Source organism: Botryllus schlosseri, chromosome 2 (assembly GCF_051294905.1).
Source record: "Botryllus schlosseri isolate E-star chromosome 2, Bs_hap1, whole genome shotgun sequence".
Classification (NCBI taxonomy): domain Eukaryota; kingdom Metazoa; phylum Chordata; class Ascidiacea; order Stolidobranchia; family Styelidae; genus Botryllus; species Botryllus schlosseri.
In genome coordinates, this window is record NC_137237.1 from 19,078,203 (window position 1) to 19,095,404 (window position 17,202).

The following is a 17,202-nucleotide window of genomic DNA, read 5'->3' on the forward strand; positions in this document are numbered from 1 at the left end:
TTTTCCATTCCCAGGCAGTTACGGCAATCCTCTGAACGCAACTTTTCGAACTTTCTCCGTTGAATCGTGCGACAACTGTGTCTGCGACTATGTCGAGGTCTGTGAACGTCTAATTATTCTGCCTCTTAAGTTAATGTGACAGTGTGATGTTGCTTGGATGGACTGCAATAATTCAGGTGTTCTGCTGTGCTAGCCAGTTATCAGTAAATTTCTCGACAAGAAATATGAAAAATTAGCTTGTGCTATCTCTCATGAACACCATGAATATAAACAACTACAACAATTTTCTAATGCATGATTGATTAGTTTTAATTATGTTGACAGTCTCAGATAAATAATACTTGTCAGCCAGAAAAAATGCCAGATGAAACTGTCACCAATGTTGCTTGTAGAGTCATCATTACCTGAATTAGGATGTAATGATCCTTGGATATACCTTTTAAAATAAGAGAATGGTCACCATTCCTGTTGTATGCATTTTAGATTATTGATGGCGGCGATACTGATGAAGCCGAAAGCCTCGGAAGATTTTGCGGCACTGAACTGCCCTCAAGGATCAGAACCAAGAATAGTGTTATGCAAGTAAGTCTCTAATACATGAAAATTGATATATTCTGTGACTGTGCTTTTTCCAAGGTGATTTTCCACAGCGATCCTTACCAACTGACAATGGGTTTCGAGCTCGCTTGGGCTGTTGATGGGTGAGTATTAGTATAAATGTACTCTGCCTTTTTTATCATGGCGTAATAATTCTTGCGGTAATTTTTATTCGAAGAACATTTGTAATAAAATGATGATGAGGAAATGTGCATAACAGTGGAGAGTGGTCTATGTAACATTCTCCACTGCCCAGCTTTAATTGTTTGCTTGATAAAGTCTTTGTACCTATATTGCTACTTAATACATTATTTCTAGCTCTTGGCTGATCTCCAGTATGGCCGGTATAGTTGGTGCTTGATTACCCTTTTTGAATTGAATTTGAATGTAATATCAAGCTAGTCATTTTCTCTATCTTGATACAGCCCAACATACTGACTCTATTCAGTTTGCAGTCAAATGATTATACTGTAATAGTATTCAATTTCAATCTTGGCTGTAATGGTGTGAGCGTGGATGTGCAGACCACTCTTTGTTGCGCCAGATATATTCCATTCAAACCATTTTTTATTGCAGGTGCGGTGAGACGCTCACCGATCCATCTGGCTCGTTCTCTAGCCCTAATTATCCAGGTCATTATGATGCAAACAGGGAGTGTATTTGGCGGATTGTCACGGATCCAGGAACGAATATACAGTTAACTGTCGATGTATTTGATGTTGAGCACCATTCAAACTGTGAGTACTTGAGTTTGACACCAGAATGTGATGATATAACTTCAAATTGTCTTTCATTTTGGTTTCCATATGGTCAACTATGAGATTTAATGATCACCGTCAATAGCCAACATTCAGCCAGATTTCTAGATACTCAAAGATGATACATTGCATTAGTAGCTTGTTATGTAATATCAAAAGAAGTGCAAGAAATCGATAAGAAACACTTTCACTCAATCTTGGATGACAGCTATACCAATAACAATCATGAATTACGGGTTACAATGATGAGGCATTTGAAATTTGTAATTTCACCATATGTCCCGAAGGTTCTACGCTTTTGACACAAATTCCCGATGTTGGAAATATTTCTTCAGGCGACTACGATGCTTTGGAAGTGTACAACGGCTTACAACTTTCCGAAGACTTTCGTATTGCCCAACTTTGCAATTCCAACAAGCCGCCAGACCTTCCGATGCAGATATCGTCGACATCTTCTTTCATGGTAGTCAGATTCATTACAGGTAGGCCGCTATTGAAAGCACTATTGTCATATTTGTGTTATAGTCTGTTTATCGTATGATTGATGTCTGGATAGATTAGGCTGATGTCATATTCAAGATGTGCGCTGGTTGAATTTGAACCGCCAAAAATGTATGCAATAAACGAAATGGCAAGATCGCAGAGTCAGCCTATACGAAACTGATGATAAATTTTCAATCTGTAGCCTTTGTTTACATGATTACATTTGACTCGAAGAAGGTTGCGCAATTATGGTGTTTATTTCTAGACGATAAAACTAACGGACGTGGATTCCATGCTTCGTACGAACAAAAAGACGGAGGCTGCGGAGGCTATTTCACCGCTCAATCTGGAACGATCCATTCTCCCGCCTTTCCGAACACGTACCCCGCAAATACGGACTGCGAGTGGTTCATTGATGTTGGAATAGGTCTGTGAACACTGAGCACTCATATGCTGATATACTTAAGAAAATTCGCTCCACTTATATTTTCATTTCTGTGCACAGTCGAGTAGAAATCTTCTTGCATCCATATAAGAAGTATCGTAGCATTGTTTCTCATTGTTATTGCGTACATACGAAGACAGTCATGTCTGAATTCGTGTGCCGAGGACATTCCCTTGAGAAATATTTGAAAAAATGTGTGTCCTCATTTCTTTTCTTAGTTTGAACATGACACGAATCTTCATTTAAAAAATGGGAAGCGGATAATTTGTACTTACAGCAAAATGTAGCATTATAAATAGAAAAATAGCAATCTCGCTAACAGCATTCAAAGACAGTTTATTAATGGGTGGTTTGATTTGCAACAATGTTTTCAATAGTATGAGCACCATCTTCACGGTAAATATCTACTTTGGATATAGCTTTAATCACATTGGTTGATTGATTTCTTGACACCTGGTATGGACAAAGGACCAAGTCTTTTTTTCTGATTGCTACACAAATGCACACGTCGAAGAACAGTCTTGATAATGTCCTTTTCGCTGTATAAAGTCTGATATGCTGTACTCGCTATAACTTAATGAGCCTATTGTTCCACGTTTCCTTACGTTTTTTTTTGTTCCGGTACTAATGGTACATAATTGGAATTGGTTGGATAAATGAAATCATTTATGCATTCCAGTTTTACGCTTGAATACATACCCTGATCCATGTGCTAATGCTCAACTTGGGATTAAATATCTCTGGTTGCTGATTTTGCTTGTAGAAATGTATCACTATTAAAATGATTTCATTGTCTTGTTAATATTCAGGCAGCACTGTGACGCTGGAGTTTGAGGTGTTTGATATAGAAGAGGAGGACTTGTGTCAATACGATTATGTTGCCGTCTACGACGGACATACTTCATCCAATATTACTCTGTTACTGAAGGCGTGCGGGAGAACATTACCCGCAAAAGTGATATCTTACGACAATCTGATGTTGGTTCAATTCCATTCTGATCCATATACGGCTCATTCGGTGAGTTTTCCTTGGGATATATTGAGCAAATAACGATCGCAGTATCAACATAGTGGTGTGCTATATCTGAACCAGTAATGACTTGAATTTAATCAACCTAGTATTCCCCAATGTTGTGAATTTTATCCTCTTGGAAGTCACTCTTGCTATGTACACAATCGTAGATTAATTTTGCTCGTTGTCATCCAGTCTTGGAACTGTATAGGTTCGTTTTCTATGATGTAGTATTTTTCTGATTGCGGTTAATATTTGTGAACTTCAGTTGACCTTTAGGGTTTCAAAGCACACTTCTCAAGTACTGGATGTGGAGGCAGACTTACAGCTGATGCTGATAATGTAAGTACCAAGTACAATATGAACTATACGAGAATCTGCATTGAATAGGGAAGTGTATGAATGGCTTGCTTGGTTAAAGTCGTCAGTAACATTTTCACGACTCTGTTTCAAAATCAAGACTTTTAATTGAAAATTCTTACCTACCAGCTTCGGTAATATTTGATATATTGGGTAATATCCTAATATTTGTGTAGAGTGAAAAGGTCCCTAAACTCTTTTTTGCATTCGTCATTTTAACCATTTCGTAGCTATACATTCTTCCTCTATAACTAAAACAAAGATTATAAAAGCTTCAGTAATATGAAGTAATTTATTGCGTGTTTCATCTCCATGCGATGTTTGTTCCTAGTTATTGCACACATGTCTTAGTCCATGACATTATATGAAGCTAGTCATCCACAGCACTCCAGGCGTCTTGAAGCTTAAATAGTGCTAATGTATATAATATATATGTATTCTTATGTATCGTAAAGCATGATATTTCTGGGGTTTGTTTTTAGAGCGACGTTATCTCGTCCATCGATTACCCAGGACACTACCCTGCGGACCTAAACTGCACTTGGATTATTTCCTCTTCGTCATCTAATGGTCATGTTACTCTCACGTTTTCTCATTTGGATCTTTACGCTGCACCGGAATATGATGGCGATTGTGGGCCGTAAGTAATGCTTAAGCTTCGATGATGCCTCATGTAGTCTGTTGGGTGTGGATTACTCGAATTCTGTGAAATTATTGGAATTGATTCAATATCTGCAAACTGAACCCTTGAATATTATCATATCAGCAATACAATCGCTTTCGTTGCATCTGAAGAAAGGATTGAAAATATAGATTTCAAGATATGGTCATTAACAACAAACATAGGCTACTTACAATGCAACTATTGTGGATCACTGATGCAATTGTTGATTTACGATGTTCTTTTCCATTCTCTACTAGTTGCTGATGATTACCCCTGACGAGTTTCAGCCGAAACTATTCGGGTTCATTTCAATATGGATATACTATTCAATTGTATATTGAAGTTCTGTACCTCAAATAAGCTCTTCTAATACAGATATGAACAAATTTTCTCGCTACGCACTATTCTGCTGACAAGCACACACTTTCTCACTGCTAATAAACGGTGGTCAGAAACGAAATTTAGGGAGTAGTCAGACAGCATACGTCCACATGCACTTAGTCAAGTATTCATGGAATAGAACTATAATTGCAATCTTTATTAAAGATTTGTTAGACTCAAGCGAGTGAGCTATTTATTACTAGAAATATTTTTTATTTTATCAAATGGAAAACAGCGTTTGGTTATATATACTCTTTCACAGTATCATGGCATAATTCCAAAAATTGCACCAATTTGTGATTACACCGGCAATTTTGCATTGGTCACGAAGCTGCATAGTGCAATGTTCATCCTCTATGCAACTGAATTGCAATTTGCAAATAATGTCCAATTTTATCAATTTTCTTACTAATAACAGTAATTGTTGGTACATGCAAATCCTATTTAATTTATTATGAGTAGGCTAATTTTAAGAGACCTTAGAAAGCACTTGCTTTCATTTTAAGGCAGTTGAAGTCGGAGCATTTTCGCGAACTCTGACCCTGACTCCAGCCAGTATTTTTTCACGACTCCGACTTTCACGACTTTTGAGAGTCTCACTCCATTAAGAAAAAATTAGTGAAACTCTAACTCCGACTCCACAGCCCTGGTTATGCTTATGACTACACTTATATCATTTACGCAACAATTAGCACAGCATAAACAGTATAAACATATTCTGAAACAATGATTTGCTAGGTGCTGAACACAATTCTGTTAACACCGTTGATCCATAGTCCTATTACATTTCAGTTATGATTACATTATCGTACGTGATGGTGAATCCACATCATCTTCGGAATACGGAAGGTATTGTGGATCAACACTGCCCACACCCATTACTTCTATTAGCAGGGCATTCACAATAACATTCGTGTCTCAGGTAAGTTTATTTATATTTGAGGATTTGAGGGGTTTTCATCATGATCTGTATAAAAAGCACTTACCATTAAAAGCTGCTGGAACTATTTTTTTCATTCCTTACGTACTGGTATGATAGCCCTCTGTACTTATTTTTGTTATTTACTGCGAAAATGTAACTGCCTAATAAGTATCTTATAAATGATGTTTGCTTTATCAATCCTCTGATGTGCTTCAAGAATATTTTACCAGCCAATGACTGTCTCTGTCCTGAATCCTACTTGTGATTCCATCTCAGTATTTTTAATACTCGAGTATATTCATTTTCCGTAGAGCGACGTCCAAGCTACCGGTTTTCGTTTAATCTATTCCGGCTCCACATCGCAATGCGGGGGCGATCTCACGGGTCCTTCTGGATATTTCAACTCCCCAAACTTCCCAGACGAATATCCTCCAGACACATCCTGCAATTGGATAATAAGGTAATAGAAAAGATTGCGTACTGCTACGGGCCGGTGAAAGATAATGTACAGAACGGATGAAGCCCAGAAGAAATTAGGTCGTTGTATTATGATTAGCGATCGTTATGTCCTGATTGTTCAACAGTGACATCGCAAAACAGAATGACATCGTATACTAAAACACAGTAATTCATGTACTGCGAATGCAGGGTGTATACTATACATGGGTACAGGCTTTTTCCCAGAATTTGCACGCCACATGGGGGCGCACTATATTCGGAAAATTACAGTAAATGAATCACTGTAAAAATTGTAAAAGTAGTTCGACATCAAAAGCAACAAAGACTCAGGAAGCCTACTCTGTAGCTGTATCAACTGGACTACCACACACCAATAATTGTGACAGCAGTGTTTGTAAATATGTAAGATATTTCCCATTTATTAATGCAATATTTCAATCTCACAGATCGGCTCCTGGAAATCGTATACAACTCTCATTCCTGTCCTTCGATCTGGAGGAAGATGAATCATGTCGGTTTGACTATGTGATTGTCAGGGAAGGTATGTCGATGTGACCCAATTTGTAACCTAAACGACCTCAAAAGCTTATAATTGCTCTTGAAATAGTTTCCAAGTTCAAGTCATGTTCTCATTTATTCAGTTTCAGAAATATATGTAATCAAAATTTGATCACAGTGCTGAAGAATCATAGTCAGCAGTTTGGAACCCATTTACTATTACTACAATATCCGTATTTTTTTGGCACCGGTCAGATTCAGAGGTAGACCTCGGCTATTGCAATACATTCATATCAGAGTACCAAGTACAATACTCTCCATTCGCCATTCAGTAATTCTCACTCCCAACTCCAGTATATCTTTTGAAATAGGCTACATAGACCCACAATTGTAGAAAAATCCAGACAATAACGAGTGTATTAAAAAAATATGGTGGTTCAGAGTCTCCATTTGTTGGTTATATATTGATGTTTTTCTAATTGAAAATTTGTGTGCTGAAATCGCCCTGTTTCCTATGTCTGTCTATTTTTGCAGGATTTGAATACGGGCCGATATTAGCAAAGTATTGCGGGACACAACTGCCTCAAAACATATCGACTGTTATTGGACATGTATTGTTTGTACAATTTGTGAGTGACGTCGGTGGTGTCGCCAAAGGATTCCACGCTTATTTCCAACACGTCTACGGCGGAACAACGATCGGGTGAGATTTTTCTCATGTTGTTAGCATCTCATGTTAGATTAGTGACTAGAATGTGTGTGTTTTAGAAAGTGCTTTGGCTTGTGTTGACTTGTTGTGAATTGTGAATATTTACAGCAAGTTCGACGGATCGATTGCCTCTCCAATGTATCCTGGATTCTACCCGCCTCTCATCGACGTATTTTATTACGTTTATGCTCCTGGTGGCCGGTTTGTTACTTACCAGTTTGCTTCCGTGGACTTGCAAGCGTTTGGCGAAGCCGGGTAAGTAATGGTTGAACTTCGCTTTGGTCAGTTGCAGATGAAACAAATGTATTCTTGATGACATTTAACCAGTTTACATTCATATTCCGACTACAATATCTTCCTCACAAAACATTCACACTGTTACAATCAGTCCTGTAAAGCGTAACCAAAATATCATGATTTTACGGAGAAGGCTTCCCGTTCAATTCGATTGAGTGAAATCTCTGTAATACCGTGGTGTGATTTGAAGTTTTTTATGCAATTTCATTTCACCTGTAGCTATCATTGTTTTCATTTGGAAAGGAACTATATAGCGAAATACAGTAAAACTCAGTAAATGTTGTCCAGCTCGTGGCCAGCTGGTCCTTAAACTACTTGCACCACTTATGTGATTATGTTTTTGACCTACTTCAACTTATACTTTCAAGTTAAAACGACTTGTCACAACTTCTTAATTTTTAAACGTAGAAAATAGTTTTGCGGTATGTTTGCAACACATTTACGTGTGAAACTGGGCGGAATAGCGCCCGTATCACGGTCATTGAATTTATTTTCAAATTTTTTCCTATTTGTAGTGTCAGCAGTTATTTTGCATTAGTCACTAAGATACAACCCTGCAATCACAGAAGTATAAACCTCCCATTAATTTCTAAAGCATGAGACCACATGACCAAACCTTTTGGAACTACTTGCTTCAGAGCGCTGATACTCAATCACAAGTTCGTAAATGTCATGTCATAAATTTCTACTCAATTACAAGTAAAGGTCACAATTTCCATGTCCTGTCAAAATCAAGAAAGTATTTGCAAAAAGTAGATTTGGTAGATCCATATTCGTTAGACTTGTAGTAGTCAATCTGGGATGGCTATTTGCTTCCAAACTACGTTTTCGCAATCAATGCAAAATGATTAATGCCACTACAAATAGGTGCGATTTTCCGAAATATATTCAGTTACCATGACACTGTCAATTTAGCTTAGATAACATGCTCCTTGCTTGTAGATGCATCAACGACGCTGTAGCAGTTTACGATGGTGACACCATATCAAGTCCTATTCTCACTGTTGTATGTGGCGACCAATACTTACCATCTGGAACCACAACCCAGGTATAGCCTGCTATGGCCATATTTAGTAATATGCTATTTGCTAGCTTTGTTTTGAGATGGCCAAATCAGATTTTATGACAACATATTTTAAGCCCAGTTTCGTAATATCGTAAAGAGTTTGCATAGACCGGTAAGTTCAATTTATAGCTTTATCCAACAATTGGTATCTTGACATATTCACCCTGATTGGTATTAGTCCACAATCTTTAGTCAGAAATGATTCAGCTTTTCCCAGGGGGGGGGGGGGTCAACAGCGTTGTACCACTAAATCTAAACGACGATAAGCCTCAAGATTTCTTCAATTAACCAACGAAGAGCTTATCATGACCCGTTGAACTAGTCAATGCATCATCATCGACGTTTTACTGAAATCATCATGTTTGAGAAAATATGTATTCAACAATGTGAAAAAACGCACTGCCTTGGCATGCACATTGTGCTAATATTATTGCCTGTAATCAATAGCCATTTTCAAATTCACCAATCTGCATTAACATATTTAGTCTGCGATGCTAGTGCGCTTCCAATCTGATGCCGAGGTCTCCGCCACCGGATTCTTACTGTACTGGGCAGCTGTAGAGGGAGGAGGCATACTTCCAAATCCAACTAATGTGCCTACGCTTCCTCCAGGTTTTTATCTGTTACAAATTACCGACCTTGCTGGTTTGTTATAGATGTTATTTGAACATGCAGGTGTGTGCGGATCCCCTCATATGGTGGCACCATTGGCACCAGCTAGATTTTATTCCCCAAACTGGCCCGATAGTTACCAAGCCAATCAAGATTGCCGTTGGACTATTGAAGCTGCTTCTGGTTACAGGTAAAGTGGTGATTCTCATGTTTTTCCTGTCAATATTAGGCGGCAGAATGATATCATAGATGGTCTTTTTGTTCTGGTTTTGGCTATGATATGAAGCTGCAGCATTCCTCAACATAAGAGTCATATTCAGTCCCTAGAAACTAAATTATCACCGAAGTGCGGCCTGTTCTACAGCCTTAAGCGCTTCATGCCAGCATGGGTTCTTCTGATACTCTTTAAATCCTTAATCCAATCGAAGTTACATTATGGCATCCTCTGTTGGGGGGCTGCCAGTAAAACTGCACTCAAGCCACTGCAGAAACTACAGCACAAAGTACTCCGAATCATAGCTAGGGCCCCAAAGGGACCTGGCTGCCCATCCAATAAGTCGCTGCTGAAGAGATTCGGCGTCCTAAACATAGAAGATATGCGGAAACTAGAAATCGCCAAGTTCATGTATCAGTTTCACTGCGGTCGTTGCCCCGAATATTTCAATGACTTCTTTACCTCTGAATCAAAAGCGCACAAGTACAACACACGCGCGTCCACGTCGTCCAAATATCATATGATCGACCGAAAAGATCATCGCTCCATCAAATATGCCGGACCTGATGTGTGGAACAGTATCCCGCCGGCCATCCGACAGTCGACGAGCATGTCCACATTCAAGTCGAAATACAAGCAATTACTACTAAATAAATACAGCCCATCCTCAAGATTACCGGACCACGACTGACCTATCGATCTCGCTTCCCATGACATGCCGCCCTATTTCTTGTCGCATTCTTTTTCTATACTATCTTCTTTACCTTCATTCAGTGTGCATGCCTCCTCTTTTACATCGCCTAGGCCAAGGTGGGTGTCAGATTCCATAGACTACTCCTTGTCGCTTCGACATCTTCCTTTCTTTTCATTGTATCGCATTTTTGTGGTGTATTGAACTGATAAAATTGCTAATAAACCAATGATGATGATGATGATGATGCTTCTCAAATCACTTTGTCAAGTGCTCGACTTGGTGTACTACAATATAAATGTCTCTGAATTTTAGCTGCTCAGTGAATGCGAAAGAAATGAAAATATCCAAATGGTTTATTTTTGTCCATAGGTGGTCAATAACGTAGTACTTCATCATTTCATTACCATTTTCTAACTGCTCACTTCAGTATTTCTGCATTCCGACTTCTATGTGTGAGATTTTTGGAGCCAAATTACTCGATATATGTGGTTATGTGGAAAGCTATCTTGAAATCGCATCATTTTTCAGACTAAAATTGCCACAACTACGTATGTTGTGTGTGTATCTCTCTCACGATTTTGACAAAGCTGATAGAAAACTGTCGCTGACCATGTATGAGTAAATGTCAAGGGCACATTATCTCAAGATAATACCTGACTTATGAAGGCATTTGTTGAATATTTGTCCCGCCTTAAAAATTGCTACTGCATACCTATTTGCAAGCAATGACTTATATCAGAGTTTCTTACCCTGTGATAAATAATAGGAATCCCTTAATGAACATGACGTTGAATGCAACCTTCGACATGCATTATCCACCATTGAACCAGCCATTCAATGAATTGTAGTCCATAATCCACAGAAGGTAAAGACTACTCCACGTCGTTTCGACACCTTCCTATCTTTCATTGTATCGCAGTCTTGTGGTGTATTGAAATGATAAAAATTGTAGCAATAAATTGAATTGAATTGAAAAAGTAAGTCAAGTTGTTTCGCTGATTTCATTTTGTTTTCAATCACCACTGTAAATTTAGTTGTCACTTTAGCAAAAATGGTAAATTATGCAAAATCGGTGAAGGACCAATGTCATTAATGGTCTGAATTCGTATTTCAATTTCATGTTAATGGAATATCTTCTTTGTCTCTCTCTCCAGGGTAACGGCTACATTAGTTTTACTTGAGATTGAAGGAATAGGCACTGGATCGGACTGTGTATTCGATTACATCTCATTCCACGACGGTGACTGACTCTCTTCAAGCTTGAAGCTACGAATTTCTGACCGAATCTTTTCCAGGCCCCACGAGCTCAAGTCGTTCATTGGGTAAATATTGTGGGAAACAGGCCCCTCCCGAATCGATATTGTCCAGCGGGCAATTTCTCACGGTGAGATTTGTGAGCGACCCTAATTTGGATGCGCGGGGATTCATAGCCGAGTATCAGCAAGGTAGAATTCAATTCTTATCATGATAGACTTGGTCAGGTCATTTACTATCAATACGAACATGACACATCACTTGTAAGTGAATTTGCCAAGAAAAAAGTCACGCAAGTGTCCGTAAAGGAGCAATTACCTGTAAATCGGTCACATTGCGCTCAATTATTAGGAATAACATTAGGACTTGGATTCTGTGGTTCTGTTCTGTTGCCGGTTTAGCATATTCATTGCAATCCAACAAAAATGTGTCCTTGTACTGATAAAATAACTAGTCATAACTGAATCTGTGATGAAATAAAGTAGACTGGTTGACTGTTAATATCACTTTATATGCAGCTTGTGGTGGTGTCATTACTAGCAATCAGGGTGTGATTACTTCTCCAAATTATCCTGGCGATTACCCGGTCAACACGGAATGTGTGTGGGTCATCGTCGCTTCTCTCGGATACACTATTGCCGTCGATTTCAATTCGGATTATGAAATTGTCAACTCCGACTCGGAATGCTCTCAAAACAGTGGAGATTATGTACAGGTGAGTGACAGCTTGCATGTTACCTGCAGATTTGTCCACACGTATTGTGTTTTCGGACAATTGATGTGATTGTTAGATTTATTGTGTGGAAAGAAATTTTGAAATTATGCCTTCTGTCTGTATTAGCGATCTTGGATTTATTGTCATTCCGTACCAGATCAACATTATTTTGTGCAGAAATTCCTCTCGATACTTGCTCACCATATTGCTATCTCGCCTTCCATGACATGCCACCCCATTTCATGTTGCTTGTTTTTTCCCTACACTATCTTCTTTACTTTTCATTCAGTGTGCATGCCTCCTCTTTACATCGCCTTGGCCAAGGTGGGTGTCTGATTCCATAGACTACTCCAACTCGCTTCGACACCTTCCTATCTTTTCATTGTATTGCATTTTGTGGTGTATTGAACTGATAAAAATTGCTAATATACCGATGATGATGATATATCCATTATTCTAATTCAGTGGATCCATTTTATGTGTATTCAGCAATAGGACTAATAGGAATTGAAATAAGAAGTTTTATATCTTTGTCCTTGCTGTTTTTGTGGCCTATACAATGACACATGATATGTATAAACATGAGCTGTGCATACTGCTTATGTATATCATCAGTGCATGATGTGCATTTGTCGCTGGACAAAGATGTTACTCTTTGTTCTTGTGGTGGATGATGAACATTCCTTTACCTATTCAGTAGCAAATAGATTCAAATTGAAGTCCAGATCCTCTTGCATTGATATTGTCTACATATACTGCTTTTTTATTTTGAAGCTTCTGAACGGATTTGAATCCGATTCCCCACCATTACCCGGTGTAGACGGAAATGGACAATACTGTGGAAATGCAGCTCCATCCGGATTGGAGACTTCATCTCATTATCTTTATGTTAAATTTCAATCAAATTCTGAAGACACAGGGAAAGGATTTAGGTAATCTCATGACAGTTCCCATATGAGTTTCATGTTGAATTGGCCACCAGGTTTTAGGAATAGGAAATTTATCAATGCAATTGACATATATAAGAAATGTATATATTTTTAGTTTTATATGTAAAACACTCTCTAAAATGGATTCATACGACTTCCTTATCATAGCTTGACATTCACTGCGCAAGGCACTGGCTGTGGTGGACCCATCGCACTCACGGATCAGTTCACACTGGTGACAATATCATCTCCCGGCTATCCCGAAGTAAGTAAATCATTATGTAATTCGCGGAAAAGCAATATTGCAAATGGGCTCATGAAAAAGTTCATTTCGCATTATCGGTAATGGCTTGATTCGAAGTTAGTGCCAACATGTCACCTTTGAGATATGTGGAAAGTCACTTTATTATGCTTGTGTAAAGTGGCATGGTATACTAGAAGTACTATTACTTCTTGGAGTACCCAAGTAGGTTTTACCTAGTACACCACTAATCTCTACTGACTAATTAAGCAGCAAATTTTATTAGACAGAGTGGTAGAGGAAATATTAATTTTACGATATGCCATAACATTTTACCAGATTTATCCCCATGGTGCTGATTGCATTTGGATCATCAGTGCTCCTGCAGGGGAAGCAATACAACTCCATTTCACTGATTTCAACATTCAAGGTGGTGCAAGGTAAGATCAAGATGTTATTAGTTTGCGATGTTTATGCACTTAGCTAACCCGTATACTCCAATTGGTTTCCTCTTGTTGCAGAATGTCGATAGTTCTGAATTCATTTTGAAAGTTCTCACCTCACTTCTTCAAGTGAAAATAGGTGGTGTGCAGTTACCTAGTTCTATGGCTGTTGATTAATTAAACATTCATCAACATAGATTGCTATTATGTATAAACCTCAATCTCTCTCGGTCAAAAATTATTCTATTATCAAATCATGGCTGGATCCCTATAGTTGAGTGATACTCTTAAAATAAGCTTACTCAAGTACACATCAAATGTATGATTTTCACTTAAAGTAACTATCCTCGGAAAACGGTTTATTTTGTAGTATTAGTGACCAATTACTACTTCATTAAATCAAGGTATTTCCTTCATATACAGTTGCCAATACGATTATGTCCTACTCGTCGACGGCCAAACAGGAAACGATCCGATTTTGGGAAGATATTGCGGCAATTCCCAGCCGCCTACCATAAAAAGCACCGGAAATGTAATGCTCATTCGGTTCCGAAGTGACGAGACAAATGCCCCTGGTGGATTCCAAGCAAACGTTCAAACTGGTAATATTACTGCTCAGAATTACAATTGAAGTCTTTGGAATGTGATATGAAATATACTGAGGGCCTCACGCAAGCAGAGGTCAATAACGGAGTACTTATACTTTTTGAAGTGCTCTACTAGGTTTTACCTACCTGACTACTTACTCAAGTTGTTACGTTTTTGGGTACTACAGTCTTCAGGAAAAAATCATCATTGCGTGATAACTTCACATCACTTCCGAGCGAAGTTGTCTTACAAACCACGTGCCCTATAACCATAAGCCCCTATAACACAGAAACTCAATATATTTTCGAATATTTTACTTAGGTGTGTAGTGACATTGGTCATTTTGGTTTAGTCGTGAATATATATCTTGCAATTAGTAGCCACCGCCGATTAACTGCTAAAAGTATGTGACCCCCCATCCAAATCTTCTCTCTGAAACTACTTGAGTACTTTTCATACCTTTGATTTTTCTACTTCCACTTGAAGTAGTTTTTTCATGTCTGGGAAACATCTACTTGTAATTGAGTTGTAATGGTAACTACTTTGACCACCTCTGCAAATAAGTTTCTGAAATATCCTTGATCGTTCAGGATTCAATGTAGAGAGAGGGAGAGAGAAATATTTATTTATCCGTCCAACCGTAAAGAAAATAACATTGGCGGATGAAATAATAACAAGAAACTTAAAGGTGTAGGGCCGGGTGTGGGTAGGGTCAACTGTTCTGATCACACTCTGCATTCAACAATTACAGATATTATTTTATAAATTTGACCCTGTCCGATATGCCCAGCCATTCTTGTAAACCCTGGCGCAACTCCTTTTGTATCTGATTCAATAAAATCCAACTGTTGATCTGGTCATCGATACCGCAAATTCCATTCCGTTCGTATTTAAAGCACGCTGCGGTGGAACATTAGTTGGAACATCTGGAGTGATTACATCCCCGGAGTATCCCGGACGGTACCCGGACACAATCTCGTGCGATTGGGAGATTCGAGGACCGGCATACCATTTCATACTCATCCAATTCACCGACCTGGACCTCTTTGATAACCCTGATTGCGGCAACGGCGTGGGCGACTTTATCGAATTTCGAATGGCCAACAAGACGGGTAATCTCGTAAAGATGGTTGGACAGTCTTTTTAATTATTTTAAAAGAGCTTCATCGATGACTTTTAAAATCATATTGTTTTCACGATGTAGTGTACTTTTTTCAGCGGAACCTTATGCAACCGTGTGCGGCGGTAATATTCCAAGTAACGTTGACACTGAAGACAACATTGCTCACATCCATTTCGAATCTGACGGTTCCGATAATGGTAAAGGTTTCAGGTTGGAATTCACTGCAAGCGAAGACAGTAAGTTGTCGCGCATTCTGTACGTTGTCAGTAATTAAGCAAAATGGGCTTACTCTGGGCAGTTGTAGAATATGCTAATGTATTGATAGTTGATTTTCACAATGACTAGTCGTGAAGGCATATAGTTTTTGGCACATGTCGGCTTTTAATGGAGATTAGCATTGTAAGTCCTGAAGCTAAGGGGTTGATTTATTGTGTGAGTTTGATGGAATTCAATTTTCTTATTTGATTGATATAACTTGGAAGTCTAGCATCCAAGTGTTTCATTTCAAGCACCAACATTGCAGATTGAGCGTTACTGTACTAATATATCGCGGTCAAATCTTGATTGCGGTGGTGTCGGTGTGAATGTCTTACCGTATTGCTTTGCTCAAAGTTTCAAAATTTTTATACATATTCATTCTTTGGAATACATATACAATCTGCCACTTGCAGTGCCTTCCAAACGAGCTGATATCATAGCTCAAAAGTATTGAGCATTATTACATACAATAATACGGTGTCACACCTTCAAATACGAACCAAGTTGCATCTGCTTTCTGAAACTACTTATTTGAGTACATGCCAAATCATCCTTTTTTACTTCCACATACAGTAGTTTTGAGATGTCTCTGAAATCGTTCCTCTCACTGGAACAGAAATTATGAAGATACCTGTACTTCTACTTGAGTGCCAACGATGACTATATTGACCTCCTAGTATCTAACTACAGATTATCATCATTGTCAGTTTCTTTGATCCGTGCCCGTTTCGCTATAATCTACACCGCTGTGTGAAAAAAAAAAACACTCAGAATTGTATCTCCAACGCTTCATTTTCATCTTCGTTCAGAATTTCCAACAACATACTTCGAGTCTCTAAAGCAGAGGTCTCAAACACGCGGCCTGCCAGAGCATTTTGTGCGGCCCGCGACGACATTTTAGATTTTTATTAATTTGACAATATATAAGTGTCACATATATCTTTTCAGGTTATAAAGTGAAAATTCCCTTTTAAATTGCCCCGAAAGCCGGAAACTATTCATCAAACTTCACTATCACATCAATTGCAAACGCTACCATGCAGTGGAAGATTCACTATTTCGCCACATTTCCAATTCATGATGACAAAACCTGACCCTTAGACGATTCGTCACTTAAATTTGTGAGTTGGACTTGGACGCGACCTTGGACCTTGGACTCGATGGCAAAATGAACATGACTCGAGTGGACTCGGAGTGATTCGGAATGCCGTGAATTTGTTAGACCCATGGACGCTACAAACTAATCGCATATCAGGGGAATAGTAATAGATCAGAAGGTCGCAGCTTGGTATTTTGCTGACTAAGGAAGTAGTTATGGCAACCGTTGTCAATCTGTTAGTTACATCTTTGGTCGCTAAACCATGTTATTAAGGCAATTTAAAGGTACCGAGTACCGTAGTAGTACGCTCCAACGATGTAACAACAATAATGGGCCGTTCGGCGTTCCGACATTTCAATCACTGGGACACATTCATTAATA

The 17,202-nt window shown here is 38.6% G+C and overlaps 1 protein-coding gene across 1 annotated transcript in view; it reads left to right on the forward strand.

Moving 5' to 3' along the window:
• LOC145434022 (cubilin-like) overlaps positions 1–17,202 on the forward strand; it is a 68,141-nt gene that overhangs the window by 27,563 nt on the left and 23,376 nt on the right. Inside the window, exons 31-56 of the mRNA XM_080311297.1 lie at positions 15–97; positions 484–582; positions 637–701; positions 1,174–1,334; positions 1,691–1,837; positions 2,104–2,265; positions 3,093–3,301; positions 3,575–3,637; positions 4,138–4,295; positions 5,493–5,622; positions 5,934–6,082; positions 6,528–6,622; positions 7,114–7,282; positions 7,397–7,543; positions 8,528–8,633; positions 9,137–9,263; positions 9,327–9,453; positions 11,326–11,411; positions 11,467–11,616; positions 11,944–12,140; positions 12,915–13,072; positions 13,238–13,334; positions 13,650–13,750; positions 14,177–14,355; positions 15,238–15,453; positions 15,560–15,700. Coding sequence (XP_080167423.1) covers positions 15–97; positions 484–582; positions 637–701; positions 1,174–1,334; positions 1,691–1,837; positions 2,104–2,265; positions 3,093–3,301; positions 3,575–3,637; positions 4,138–4,295; positions 5,493–5,622; positions 5,934–6,082; positions 6,528–6,622; positions 7,114–7,282; positions 7,397–7,543; positions 8,528–8,633; positions 9,137–9,263; positions 9,327–9,453; positions 11,326–11,411; positions 11,467–11,616; positions 11,944–12,140; positions 12,915–13,072; positions 13,238–13,334; positions 13,650–13,750; positions 14,177–14,355; positions 15,238–15,453; positions 15,560–15,700 — 3,522 coding nt within the window. The remainder of the gene's footprint in view (positions 1–14; positions 98–483; positions 583–636; positions 702–1,173; positions 1,335–1,690; positions 1,838–2,103; positions 2,266–3,092; positions 3,302–3,574; positions 3,638–4,137; positions 4,296–5,492; positions 5,623–5,933; positions 6,083–6,527; positions 6,623–7,113; positions 7,283–7,396; positions 7,544–8,527; positions 8,634–9,136; positions 9,264–9,326; positions 9,454–11,325; positions 11,412–11,466; positions 11,617–11,943; positions 12,141–12,914; positions 13,073–13,237; positions 13,335–13,649; positions 13,751–14,176; positions 14,356–15,237; positions 15,454–15,559; positions 15,701–17,202) is intronic.